At 40.4% G+C, this 12,985-nt stretch overlaps 4 protein-coding genes across 7 annotated transcripts; 2 read left to right on the top strand and 2 right to left on the bottom strand.

The window, feature by feature from the left end:
• Positions 1-383: 383 nt before the first annotated feature.
• LOC140761090 (uncharacterized) lies at positions 384-4,299 on the top strand. The gene is made up of 8 exons (XM_073098278.1): positions 384-538; positions 931-1,096; positions 1,217-1,307; positions 1,383-1,441; positions 2,662-2,722; positions 3,018-3,108; positions 3,192-3,268; positions 4,030-4,299. The coding sequence occupies exons 1-8, from the start codon at positions 511-513 to the stop codon at positions 4,144-4,146; spliced, it is 690 nt and encodes a 229-aa protein (XP_072954379.1). The 5' UTR covers positions 384-510; the 3' UTR covers positions 4,147-4,299.
• A 1,015-nt stretch (positions 4,300-5,314) lies between these two features.
• LOC140761066 (ammonium transporter 2 member 2-like) lies at positions 5,315-8,333 on the top strand. The gene is made up of 3 exons (XM_073098244.1): positions 5,315-6,124; positions 6,613-6,898; positions 7,604-8,333. Exons 1-3 carry the CDS (start codon positions 5,483-5,485, stop codon positions 8,146-8,148), a joined length of 1,473 nt encoding a protein of 490 aa, XP_072954345.1. The 5' UTR covers positions 5,315-5,482; the 3' UTR covers positions 8,149-8,333.
• A 340-nt stretch (positions 8,334-8,673) lies between these two features.
• On the bottom strand, positions 8,674-10,780 carry LOC140761225 (BAG family molecular chaperone regulator 4). 4 transcript variants are annotated; one of them, XM_073098476.1, is made up of 4 exons: positions 10,361-10,780; positions 9,932-10,191; positions 9,661-9,807; positions 8,674-9,007 (listed from the first exon to the last, which is right to left on the bottom strand). In XM_073098476.1, exons 1-4 carry the CDS (start codon positions 10,551-10,553, stop codon positions 8,810-8,812), a joined length of 798 nt encoding a protein of 265 aa, XP_072954577.1. In that variant the 5' UTR covers positions 10,554-10,780; the 3' UTR covers positions 8,674-8,809. The 4 variants fall into 4 exon arrangements, with proteins under 4 accessions (XP_072954577.1, XP_072954576.1, XP_072954578.1 ...); XM_073098475.1 differs by having other exon boundaries at positions 9,911-10,191; positions 10,361-10,777; XM_073098477.1 differs by having other exon boundaries at positions 9,911-10,167; positions 10,361-10,775.
• Positions 10,781-11,535: 755 nt separating this feature from the next.
• On the bottom strand, positions 11,536-12,611 carry LOC140761384 (uncharacterized). Its single transcript, XM_073098682.1, has 2 exons — positions 11,932-12,611; positions 11,536-11,845 (listed from the first exon to the last, which is right to left on the bottom strand). Exons 1-2 carry the CDS (start codon positions 12,439-12,441, stop codon positions 11,771-11,773), a joined length of 585 nt encoding a protein of 194 aa, XP_072954783.1. The 5' UTR covers positions 12,442-12,611; the 3' UTR covers positions 11,536-11,770.
• Between the last annotated feature and the right edge of the window lie 374 nt (positions 12,612-12,985).

Raw genomic sequence — 12,985 nt, 5'->3', positions numbered from 1 at the left:
TCCATTATTTAAACTAAGTTAAATTATTCCTTCCTGTCAACCTATTTATTATATGTATATGATTCAAATAGTTTGAATAAGTAACCTATTTAAAAATCATTGATTATAATAATAGCAAGATTAAGCTTTTGAAACTAAATTTATTTTTTATATTAAATCCACATCTTTTTAAAAATAAATATACACAATTTACATAAGAAATCATACACGAAAACCTATTTTTATTATTTTAAAAATTCAAATGCTCCTGTTTAAAACTAATATATTAAACTCGTATAATAAATGAGTTCGGTTCATGTTGACTTAATATTAACCAGATCCAACTCCACTCGATTCGTTCCGACACGGCGACACAAACCCAATTAGAACGAAGGTGGCTCGTATCATGCTCGTCTTATTAAACCCCTTATCCCACCCGTACCCTAATTTCCAAAACCCTAGAGTGAAGGCGAGGAGAAAGGAGACATTTGAAAGCCGCGCACACCAGAGCAACCCGAGTCGCAGGAAAAGATGCCGAAATCCAAACGCGATAGGCCTGGTAAAATTTCTCATTCCCCTTGCGATGCATGGCCGAAGCTCCTTGTGTGTTTGCTTGCCTGGATGCTTGATTCTTATGTAGTTCTTCTTGCTTAGCCTTAATTTTTGTAGTTCTTCTTGCCCTGGATGCTTGATTTTTTCTACTAATCGACTAACCCACCTGCCGTTTAGTGTTAATAGTACATCCTATGCGAGAATATTTGGAGGTATTTATATGGATTCTTCGGTGCATTTCTAGGTGTACACGAATTTATCTTTTATTCGGACTTGCTTATGTGACATGGAGTTTTAGGGAGAAAATAATGTGTGTGGACTTGGAAATGTGGTGTCTTTTGTACCTTCTGTGGCTGTATGCTAAGATTGCTTGTCTAATTTATGATTCATCTACTGCAGTGACTTTGTCGAAGACAAAGAAAAAGGGAAGGGAGCACAAGGAACTTATTGTGAGTGCTATAAAGCAGGCGTTGGAGAACTACGATAACGCTTATGTTTTCACATTTGAGAACATGAGGAATCATAAGCTGAAGGCTTTTAGGGATCAAATGAAGGCAAGCAGCAGGTAATGGTCTGGAATCAACATTTCATAGTTGTTAGGAACCGAGTGTTACTGTTATGTTCTTATTCTTTATTGAAGAATATGTTGTCTTTTTAACTTTGGTGATTTTTTTTTTCTCGGCAGGTTTTTTCTTGGGTCGAACAAAGTAATGCAGATTTCTTTAGGCAAATCTGCAGCTGATGAAGTCAAACCGGGCCTTCATAAACTAGCTAAGGTGAAGTTTATTACTGTCTGGCAAGACTTACAAACTCTTATTGGCTCTGATGAAACTTGCTCGCATCATTTTCAGTTTCTTCGTGGCGATTCTGGGCTTCTCTTAACTACACTTCCCAAAGAGGAGGTTGAAAGGTATGCTTGTGAAACCTGGTGAACAAGTGTGAAATCTTCAGATTTCCTTGTGTTTTATGGGAGTGGGCTATCTTAGATTTCTTAGTTGCAATGTTTGCTGCACCATTGAATACTTATTTTCAAACCTAATCTTGTGGAATTCCAATTTATTAGCATTATTTGCTTTCGTATTTATCAACTGTACCTAGTTCTACACATGTTTTATTCTACAAGGTCTGAGAGCTCAATGGAAACATACTTGGTTTAATCAAATCAAACTCAGAAATGCTTATTCTTGATAGATTTGGCCAATTTCAATTTTTATGACTTTGATAATTTCAGTTTGACAATCTTGTGTGGCTCTAGGCAGTTTCAGGCTTTCAGCCGTTCCTGGTTAATTTAGCTACTATTTCATTGATCAGCTGCAACTCTATATTTATCAGAATACATTTAAAGCATGAAGAAATGGAACTTTGTATGATGCTTTAAGAAGTTCTCAGTGGAGAAATTGAGTTAATAGAAGTTTTTAAATGTACATGAAATTGAAAATGCGACCACTTTATGCTCGAGCATAAAAAAAACGTCCCAATGCCTTGGGTGAAAGTACTTCTTGAAGCATATACTTCATAATATTTCTTAAATGAAACAGGGGCCTTCACCTTCCAAATGTATCTTTGCTGTCTGTTAGTAACATTAAAAAATATCAATAGTTAAAAGGGCTTTGGGATTAGCTAAATATATAATGTGGATATGCCTATTGTTGTAGATACAAGATGAATTATATGAAAAGAGTTTCTGTAGTCAAATGATGATAACAATCTATTAGAGATGAAAAGGAATAGCTTGTGTTTATGTGCTAATTTAGTTTGAAATAAGGTGGATAGCTGAATATGTGCATTGTTGAAGTGCTACATGCTGAATGTGAATCCACTGAGAATGGGAAGAAGAATTTGTAGGATGACCATAGGACATTCTTTAGTTTGTCTTTTTGTGATTTAGCTTTCATATGTTCGAGTGACAATAATGGGAGTTTCTAAAATATAGACTGGAGGAACTGAACTGAGATTGGAAATCAAATAAACATGTCATAATCCTCAATGTGTTTGTAAATTCTTGCAATTAAATTCTGTTATGTGTACATTTATGCTTGTTCTACTTTTTCTTTAGTGAAATGATGCATTGTGTTCTTCACATTGTTGTTGTCTAACTAATCTCTCATATTTCCCTTTTTGTTTATTCAGATTATTTGCACAGTTTGAAGAGCATGACTTTGCAAGGACAGGGAGCATTGCGACCGAAAAGGTTTGATATGGTCATATAAATTCTCATTTTTGCAAATATCGTGCACATGGTATGGCTAGCACTTTGGACTGTTTGACATTGTCAGCTTGTTGAAGAGCTCCCTGATACACATGTTTTTACATCCCCTCCCACCCTCCTCCCTATCCAGCTCTGCTTCATGCATATGCATAGTGATTAAATTGCCACAGTGTGCTATTATTTTGAATTTAAGTACATATTTTGCACTTTTGATCTTTTTGTTGTGGTCTTTGGTATTACTTTGATGATTTACTAGCTTGATACCTTATTATTGCAGATAGAACTAAAACAAGGTCCACTGGATCAGTTCACACATGAAATGGAACCCTTTCTCCGGAAACAGGGATTGCCTGTTCGCTTGAACAAAGGTTTGCACTTTCTGCTGAAATGCGCTACAATACATTCAAAATTGTAGAAGGGTTATAATTTTCCCTGTTTGTTCAAAATACAGGGGAAGTTGAATTAATCTCAGATTTTGTTGTGTGCGAAGAAGGGAAACCACTCTCACCTGAATCATCCCGCATTTTGGTATGTCCAGTTATCCTGCTGATTTTTTGATAGTTGTTGAAAGTTTTGAATTTGATCTACTTGTTAAAAAAACCAAATTTTGCTTCTCCTTTCTGAAACTTTGCCAGTAGAATTACATTCTCATGTAACCATATGAATCGCCCTGGATCCAAATAAATAAAACTGCTGAACAACCTTGCATAGGTACTCAGGTTATTATAATGGCAATTGGATACTTGTGGTATATTGGTGGTTCACTATCTTCTAGCAACATGGTTAATTAGTATGATCCTTAGCAATACGAGCTCCCATTCAATTAATGGAAGGTACTTGGTTGATCTAAAGCTAGTATTTTGTGAATTGGTATCCTTCCAACTTTGCATGGACAGAGCAGCAGCCTTGGTTGAGCATTTTCCAGCACAGAGATGAGTGAACTATATATGATTTGGTGGTTAGTTGCCTGAGTCTACTGATCCATTTTGCTGCAGAACTATTTTGCTTTATTAACAAGTCCTACATCCTAGTAGCCACAAATTATCTATGTAAAAACTGTCGTTAGGCAAGCCTGTATATCCTCTCATAGTCTGACAAGTAAGAATCTTTTCATTTACCTCAGCTAATGACAGATTATTTGTGGGTGAATTGCATCCATCTGTTGCTAATTACAAAGGGTGACCTTTTGTCAATAAGAATTGCTATGTATGCTGGCAAGTTGAGTACCAAACTGAGATTTTTCGTTGCATTTGCCTGGTCCTGTGTCATAACTCTTTCTTTGTTTACAGCGTTTGCTTGGGATCAAGATGGCCACCTTCCGCCTCCAACTTGTTTGTCGCTGGAGTCCCGATGATTTTGATGTCTACAGAGAAGGATTAGATCTTTCAGATATCGAGTCCTCGTAGACTTGATCTACTTTTCCATCAACTGCTAGTTATACACAGCTGTTCTTTGTTCCGAGTGAGGCCTGGAATGTTTTCTTTCTCATTCTGTAGCTGAACATTCTAAATGTGTACTTTGTTTCCGAGTTGATATTCTAAGTAATCCAAATTTACTAATGTGTTAATGACTCATCTGATTGAAAGGATGCAGCAAACTTGGAACTAATACAGCAAATTTTAAGCCAAGTTTCTCCCACACCCATTTAGATGGGATTCCAGACTGCATGCTAAACTCACCTGGATCTTTAGTCACGCGCACTGTTCTCAACTTGTCTCGTTTCAAAAGACAAACTCCTCGCAATGGAAGCCAACTAATCGACCAGTAGAAATGGATTAACCATTTAAGCAAGCAGATTATATCGGGATCTAGGATGGCTTATCTTAGTGCCCTTAATTAATCGGCAAAGCGTATCCCACAAAGGCTCACTATACTAATCTTATTATTCACATGCATTCATGTGCCTTATGCACTACGTAATGGTTCTCCTTTATGCCATACCGAGAAAAGAGAAAATATCTAAGAAAATGTTTATCCTCTAATTTAATTATCTAATTCCACCTAATGGTTTTCCAAGACATGATCTCCATTACGAGGAGCTCGTAACCATGTATCTCTTAAAATATAAATTTATACCCTCAAAAGTAGTTTCCAGTTTGCAATAGCTTCCTTCCCTAGTTACAACTCCATGATAAGGTACACAAATCCCAAATAAATAGTACTTTAGAATAGCTACAGCCCAAATTCTCCATTGGTCTTCTAATAATCTCCTATTCTAATTATTCTTCTAATCCTTTTATTCCTTTCCCTTATGTGGCTGTCCATGATCCGACTATCTCATCCTAATTCCGATTTGATAGCCACATATGTATCTCCCCTGCGACCCCACCATGATTAAAGCTTTGCACCAAACATCCCCGTGCATGCGTGTATCCGTGTACGATAATAAAGGCTGCAGCCAATCGGAGGCTGACAAATACCCTGAATTTAGGAAAATCCATGCGACCGAGTCTGCACACGAGGTCTTCTCCGGATGGATTAAAAAGTAATCGCACGCCAAAATGAAATGGAAGACCGTGGGTGGGCTGCCCGAAAGTTGACTAAATAGCCTGCTACGACTCCCCACGCCCACCACTCTCTCTCTCCTTTCTTTTTTCCCTTACAATATTAGCCCTCAAAGTTCAAACACACCAAACCATCGCATACCATATTAATCCTTTTGTTACTTCCTTGTCTTATAACATCATATACGTCTATACCATCTCTCCTTCCCTCTTTTTATCTCTCGATCGTATCTCTATCATGGCGATGTCCACGGCCTACCAGGTCGACCTCCCGGCGGTACCGGAGTGGCTGAACAAAGGCGACAACGCATGGCAGATGATGTCCGCCACGTTGGTCGGCCTCCAGTCGATGCCGGGCCTCGTCGTCCTCTACGGCAGCATCGTCAAGAAGAAGTGGGCGGTCAACTCGGCCTTCATGGCCCTGTACGCCTTCGCTTCCTCGCTCATATTCTGGGTACTTCTGGGCTTCCGCATGGCCTTCGGGGAACGTCTTTTCCCCTTCTGGGGAAAAGCCGGCCCGGCGCTGAGCCAGGGGTACCTCGTCGGACGTGCGAAATTACCGGCCACCGTTCATTACTACCGTAACGGAACGATTGAAACGCCGATGACCGAGCCGTTCTATCCACAGGCTGCGTTGGTGTACTTTGAGTTCATGTTTGCCGCCATTACTTTGATTCTTTTAGCTGGCTCGGTGCTTGGGAGGATGAACATTAAAGCTTGGATGGCCTTTGCTCCGCTGTGGTTGCTATTCTCCTACACGGTTGGGGCGTTTAGTCTCTGGGGTGGTGGATTTCTCTACCAATGGGGAGTTATCGACTACTCCGGTGGATATGTCATCCATCTCTCCTCTGGAGTCGCTGGCTTCACCGCTGCTTATTGGGTGAGTTATTCCATCTGAGTTCTTGTCAATTTACCGAGTTCACTCGGTGGTTCGGTGAGTCCTAGCGACCGAGCTTTGATTAGTTGACTTTAATTAATCTTATTATATCTTTCTATATATATATATATATATATATATTCTCTTCTCTTTTTTAAATACTTTGGTGTCGGTAAAGTTGTTATTTTTTAATGGATTTCATGACTTTTCTGGTCTCTTTCCGTACAAAATATGAATTTCTTGAATTCATCTAGCCATCATGCTCAATTATTTATTTAGCTATCTATTTGGACTCTGGAAACAAAGCCTTTGAAAAGTATCTTCATTTCCTAGGAGTAGAGGATTCTCTATAACCTACGCTGCAGGAATTTTTGACCTGAACTTCCAAGGTTCTTGCCAGAACTCCGACAAGTGGGATGTAGTGAATCTGCTGCCTAATTATATAATTCACCAATTTGATTTATAATTAACTGCATTAGTTAATTAATTAGGTCGGTCCAAGGATAAAGAGTGATAGGGAGAGATTCTCTCCTAACAACATCCTCCTCATGATTGCCGGAGGTGGGCTGCTATGGCTGGGCTGGTCCGGGTTCAACGGCGGGGCGCCCTACGCCGCCAACATCATGGCCTCGATCGCTATACTCAATACGCACGTCTGTGCGGCGACCAGCCTTCTGACGTGGACCTCACTTGACGTCATTTTCTTCGGGAAGCCGTCGGTCATCGGCGCCGTCCAGGGAATGATGACCGGACTTGTTTGTATCACGCCAGGAGCTGGTATGTCATCAAATTCATCTTGTATAAAATTATAGAGAAAAAACTATATGTCTTCAAATGGGTGGCTAACAAGTTGAATTAAGAGCTAATTAATATGCCACACCAATATATATATATATATACAAGAGGTCGCAGAAGATTAGTTGAAAGTACGTAATCGTCGCCACGTCTACAGCATAAATTATTTGTTATACTATTCTGTAGACTGTTAAGCTTTTATTATGGTGCAACCCTGGCAATAAAAGATTAGATTAGATTAGATTAGATTAGAGGTACATCTTAGAATATTGGGTTCCCTAGGAACATGTTACACACATCTTCTATTAGTACACGGTACCAACTTGGTATATAATATTTGCTTTAATAGGAGGCTAAGATAGACATAGTGGAGTCAATTATCTAGGTTAATTTATTGTAGCAACAATGCACCGCACTTATAATTTTTATATTTTAAGGATAATTACAGGTAGAGTTAATTGAGATCTTGTTCATTTTTTACATTCAATTTGCCATTTATTTGTTTTGACCTATTGACTCTTTTAACTATCTAAAATCTTCTAAATACTTTTTTTAGTTAATTAGTCATTTATGATTTTTTTTTTGTTAATTTAAGATTTTTTTTAAAAAAAAAGTGAATAAGTTTAAATTAAATTTTATTTTAGAAAGAAAAAAAAGAAAAGAATATATAAGTTTTTTTTCATTTAGGACTGGTACACACGTGGTCGGCGATGTTGATGGGCATCTTCTCCGGCAGCATCCCGTGGTTCACCATGATGATCCTCCACAAGAAGTCCTCCTTGCTTCAGAAGGTTGACGACACCCTCGCCGTCTTCCACACCCACGCCGTCGCCGGCACCCTCGGCGGCATCCTCACCGGCCTCTTAGCCGTGCCCGAGCTCTGTCGCATCCAGCTCCCCGTCCCCGATGCCAAGGGCACTATCTACGGCGGTGGCATCATCCAGCTCTTCAAGCAGATCGTCGCGGCCCTCTTCGTCATCATCTGGAACATCTTCTCCACCACCGTCATCCTCTTCGCCGTCGGCTGGTTCATCCCGCTCCGGATGCCTGACGACCAGCTCATGATCGGAGACGACGCCGCCCACGGGGAGGAGGCGTACGCGCTCTGGGGCGACGGCGAGAAATTCGACGCCACGCGCCACGAGACCATCGTCAGCGCCACCACCGCCGAGGATACCGTGCAGCAGCGGCTGACCAATATGGGGGCGAGGGGCGTCACAATCCAGTTGTAGTGAGAGAGAAGAGGAAGAGGATGAAAGGCGAGGATTTTTTTTTTTTCCCGTTTTCTAGCTTTTGTTTTTCGTGGATGCGTGTGTTATGTTTGATGAAATGTCGCCATGTCCATATGATCGTAGTGGTGTATGGAAACTGTTTTATCTTATTGAGATGGAAATACGAAAATTTACTTCTTTTTTTCTGTTCCTTTTTAACTTTCTCTTCTCCGTATGGCAGGGATATAATCATATTACATAAAAAAAATTATGAATGTTAATCAACATTAAATATATTATAGAAAAAATATTGATTAATTAATTACAGTATCTAGTTAACTGTAAATTTGCTGCGTAGATATCCTAAGCATCGATGGCATTTAAAAGAATCTTTTAAATATTGGTAGCACTTTAAAGTTTATAAATAACTGAACTTGAGACGATGCAATACATATAATACCATAAGCCAACATGGTTAACCCTAATACTAAAATGATCCATGGTTTAATTCTCAAATCTTGCAGAGATTGACACAACTTCAAAGAATTACTCAACTGGGCGAATGTTTATTTCCGTAATTTCGTCACAAGTTACAACAGAAATGCCAAGGAGATGGAAGCAGCTCAACTTTATGAACATTTTGCGATAATATATGTACATGGAAATGCAAGGATGAATAGGCTTAGTTGAAGAGTTCCCAGTTGTTGGTAGCCTCTTTGGAAGATGACATTGGTCGAGGTGCATTCAAACTGCCTAATCCAGACTCGAATGTCTCCCATTGGGTTGTCACTGAAACTGCACTGCTGCTGCCACTGAATGGATTGCCCTTTCTTGCTTTCAGCGTGTCTATAGTCTCTAAAAAGCTTTGTACTCGGCGCACCTGAAGATATTAGAGACAAGAATGTAAAAGGATTGCTTTCTTTTTAGTAATTTCATTGATAAATAATCAAATAACTGGTGATTTCTTGTACAAACTTATCATAAGAATGATAAATATACTGAAGCACACAACAGCAAGTGCTTGTCAATTTACTATATATATTTAGCGTAGATGCTATTCTAAAGTCACCATACAAATCAGCAAGCAAAAACATAAGAGGGCTTTGTAAAGTGTCAACATGGACAAAATCGGCATCATAGAGTTATTTACTTCTTGTACAGTTGTGGGGGATTCACACTGCAATATTTGTTGGATGATGTAAATGCCAAAGTCCGATTACTTCGTGAAATCCTCATAGTAAGGCCTTTTTTAGTATTATTTTCATCAAGACAAGCAGAAAATACTAGAAGTTGTATCCTAAACAAACTACAAGCATATAACACTTCACCTGCAAGGAATGGTTCTCTTAAGCAGGGATTCTTAGTTGGGGTCAATATACAAGCAACATTGTACTGTCTATATCTAATTAAGTGTGGAAAATTAAAAGGCAGCAAGGAGAAGCAGAATGTAACCAGGGAATTCAAGTAAAGTGGGAAAATTTGGGACATTTACCAGGCATTAGAATTGTAAATGAACACAAACACTAAAGATACCTCAATCCTCCTCTGGACCTTTGCCTCTCCCTCTGCCTCAATGCTGTCCAATTTCAGCAATTGCACCATGAGAAACTCAGTTAAAACAGCAAATTCTTTTTCCGCAATCTTTTTGCCTCCATGCACAGAAGATTCCAAAGCAGAAATCTACATACAGAGATATAGCATCGTCCCAATAAGTGGAAGAGGAAGGAGAAAAGTAACAAACAAGTAGTGATCTTTTGCGAGCTCAAGAAAGATGGCTATCCACCTTCTCGGCAAGCTTATTAACCTCAGCCCTGACATGCGAGACGGCCTCGTACGCCTTTGCCATCCCCTGATCTCCCTTCATCTGCTCAAGCTTACGCTCTTTGCTTGCGGGATCCTCCAATAAGACAACCTTCGACATGTCCTTCACACCCGCCATGTGCAAGAACTCATCATTATCCTTCTCCTTTCCTCTATACAATAGCCTCTGCTCCTGAGGCTTCAAACCAGCTTCTTGGGCAAGAATCCTCTTCAATTCACCTTCATACCAAAACTGGTCGTGAACTAATAGACCATCCAAAGATGCTTTTCACCGACAAATAAACAAACATTTGGCAGGAAACAATCTATAACACTAAAAGAATAGATTTGGGGAAAAGTTCACCAAAATAAACAATGCCCAAAAAAGATTTTGATCCGAAAGGAAGAATTATCAAGGAAGAACGGGAATTACCAAAGGTTGCTTGCGCCGGAACATTGACCTCATGCTGGTAGGAGCCATGAGAGACCTTGACCTTGATCATGGGTCGCGACCCAACAACTTCGTCTCTCTTCTGGACCAGCATTCCACCAGGACGAAGCTCCCACTCTATCCCTTCATTGCCCGCGTTATTTGAAGCTACTTGCTTTGAGTGGGCACTCTTCATCCTTTCTAAACGTTGACAAGTTGCGATGGTGGTGGTGGCGGTGGCGGTGGTTGAGTGTGTAAAGGCGAAATTGACTGTTCGGATGCGCTGGGTGGGCGGTGTGCAAGGCTTCCTTGCCTCTAATGGAAGCAACGCGAGAGAGAGACAGAGAGGGAGAAGGTGGTTGGGAAAGCGGAAGGGGAGCAGCCTTTTCCAGCTCCGACGTACACGAGAAAAGCCGCACTCCGAGAGAGGCTATAAAGACCATTTTAGTTTAAGATTTGGATTAAGATTAGTTTTTTGTGGATCTTTTTTCTCTCTTTCTTTTGTGAGTTTTCTTTTCATTTCGCATCCTATATTATATATTTATTTTTAAATTAAATATATTTTATCATTTTATATTTAGGTCCAAATTATTTTATCATCTATACTTTAAAAAATCTTAAAATCCCATTATTTATAACTTCACAAAATAAAACTATTAATTTTTTTATTAAATTTAACTATAAAAACGTACGCATCTTATCTAAGAAAGACAATAGAAGTATTAGGGTGTGGAATGAACAAACTGTCTTTAATATTAAAACCCAAATTTTAAAATTCGTCCACCGTAATATGTTAACTATCTGTGGATTTCTTTATTTCATAAAAAAAATTGGAGGAAAATTTAAAGAATGTATGGAGTGGTTCTCAACAACTCTTTTTCTTTTCTTTTTTTCACTTTCTTTTATTCTTTTCTGTCTTCACATCATGTTAGGAAAGAAAGTAGCAGGTCAGCGGACCTGCGGAAGGCCCATAGGAACTCTACACGAAGAGTCCCTCCTCCTCTTCCTCGCGTGCATACCTATCGAAGTACCCGATACCAATCACGGATAGTAGTTGAGTAGGAACTAGATGCGGAAAAGTGACCGTCCTCGATCCTTCTCAAGCTAAACTAATCTATTAAAGAATATTATTATTAGTTCATACGTCACGTAGAGATTGGATGGATTGCTGGGGGTTGTTGGATCTTGGATTTACGAGTTATTATTTATATTTAAGGGATATCAAATGAGAGATCTGACCGGGGGCCATAACTCTTTCGTAGCTAACATTTCAAACTTAATTTCAAAAAATAAAAGAAAAACTTAAACTTCTCAACTCCAACCAAAGTACAAAACTACGTACTAGATGAGAAATAAAAGAGCAACAAAGAAGAAAGCCGAGAGGTTGACGTAGACCACTCTTTACCGTATCGTTCAGAAGATGGCCATCAGCTCCGCTTGCGCTAATACGTGTCCTTCAATGGACTCCAAGAGCCTCTCCTTTGTTACCTAACATTAAAAAAAAAAAAAATTGGACATATATATATTATATAACGTCACAAAAAATGAACCCCAAAAGAAAAGGATACCTTTACCTTGTGACCAATATGGACCACGTCACCAAGGGCATAAAGCCTAAATAGAAACCTACGACCCGAACAAGGCGGCTTGGGCCCACGCCAGCCTGGTACCTTCCAATCGTTGTTCCCCTCCTTGATCTGAGCGTACTCACCCCCCATGGCCTCCTCCTTACCGGAGAACCCCTCGGGGAGTCCCTTCACCGCCGGAGGTATGTTCGCCACCACCCAGTGGGTCCACGGCACGATGGGCCCATCCGGGTCCGGCGCGTCGATGTCCTCCACGACCAGGGCAAGGGATTTGGCCTCCTCGGGTACACCGTACCACTCTAGAGGAGGCGAGATATCCTTACGCGCGCCTTGCCCGTCCCCGGTGTACTGCCGCGGTATCCGCCCCTCGTGTTGGATGGACGGCGACACTAGCTTCAGCGTCTCCTGCGCCATTTTACAACCGCTCGATTTTGTCTCGAGATTCGTGCGAAACCGCGATGGGATAGAAGAGAAGGAGGTGGGAGTCTCGGGGGACATATATTGATCGGTTGCATGGTGGATTTAAGAGGAGACGTGGCTTCTCCGGAGGAGAAGTTGGAGTTGTACGTGGAGCGAGTCGTGGACATGTGTCTGATTTACGTTTGGTCACCGACTACTCTTAAAGAGGGTTTGGGCGAACGGGTCTCGCTTAGGAGTAACCCGGTAACCCGATTAAATATCTCAGTGACCCTCTATATTCAAATATCTATTTCCGGGACCGACTTTACCAGCTAGAGTGGATGGCACGTAACATCTCGATCGTCTATCACTCGCGATAGCCGTAAAAGCCAAGAAAGCGAATGCACCAATTACCTAACGTTCAACAAAACCATCTCTAAAAGTGACCACTTTACACGAACCTTTGGCTCTTCTCCTTTGGGATTTAGAGCCTCAGATGGCTTCTTTCCACGCTCCGCAAACGGCTCATTTATTTCACTGCCCACTGTGCTAATTGGCAGGGTGGATCCACTGCAGAATTCGTTTCAGCAATCTCACCTACTTGGCTGTGTACAGGATATTCGCGTTGCCACGTAATTAGTTG

The sequence above is a fragment of the Typha angustifolia genome, chromosome 6 (assembly GCF_048772165.1).
Source record: "Typha angustifolia cultivar Huaian chromosome 6, ASM4877216v1, whole genome shotgun sequence".
Taxonomy (NCBI): Eukaryota; Viridiplantae; Streptophyta; class Magnoliopsida; order Poales; family Typhaceae; genus Typha; species Typha angustifolia.
The sequence above is the reverse complement of the archived record's forward strand: the minus strand, read 5'-3'. Positions and strand labels throughout refer to the sequence as shown.

Coding starts and splice junctions, on each gene's coding strand:
- LOC140761090 (XM_073098278.1), top strand. CDS start 511: ATGCCGAAATCCAAACGCGATAGGCCTG. Junction 539..930: donor ATCCAAACGCGATAGGCCTG/GTAAAATTTCTC, acceptor CATCTACTGCAG/TGACTTTGTCGAAGACAAAG. Junction 1,442..2,661: donor CCCAAAGAGGAGGTTGAAAG/GTATGCTTGTGA, acceptor TTGTTTATTCAG/ATTATTTGCACAGTTTGAAG.
- LOC140761066 (XM_073098244.1), top strand. CDS start 5,483: ATGGCGATGTCCACGGCCTACCAGGTCGACCTCCCGGCGGTACCGGAG. Junction 6,125..6,612: donor GCTTCACCGCTGCTTATTGG/GTGAGTTATTCC, acceptor TTAATTAATTAG/GTCGGTCCAAGGATAAAGAG. Junction 6,899..7,603: donor TTGTATCACGCCAGGAGCTG/GTATGTCATCAA, acceptor TTTTTCATTTAG/GACTGGTACACACGTGGTCG.
- LOC140761225 (XM_073098475.1), bottom strand. CDS start 10,553: ATGAAGAGTGCCCACTCAAAGCAAGTAGCTTCAAATAACGCGGGCAAT. Junction 10,192..10,360: donor TCCGGCGCAAGCAACCTTTG/GTAATTCCCGTT, acceptor ATGGTCTATTAG/TTCACGACCAGTTTTGGTAT. Junction 9,808..9,910: donor TTAATAAGCTTGCCGAGAAG/GTGGATAGCCAT, acceptor CTCTGTATGTAG/ATTTCTGCTTTGGAATCTTC.
- LOC140761384 (XM_073098682.1), bottom strand. CDS start 12,441: ATGTCCCCCGAGACTCCCACCTCCTTCTCTTCTATCCCATCGCGGTTT. Junction 11,846..11,931: donor TGGTCCATATTGGTCACAAG/GTAAAGGTATCC, acceptor TTTTAATGTTAG/GTAACAAAGGAGAGGCTCTT.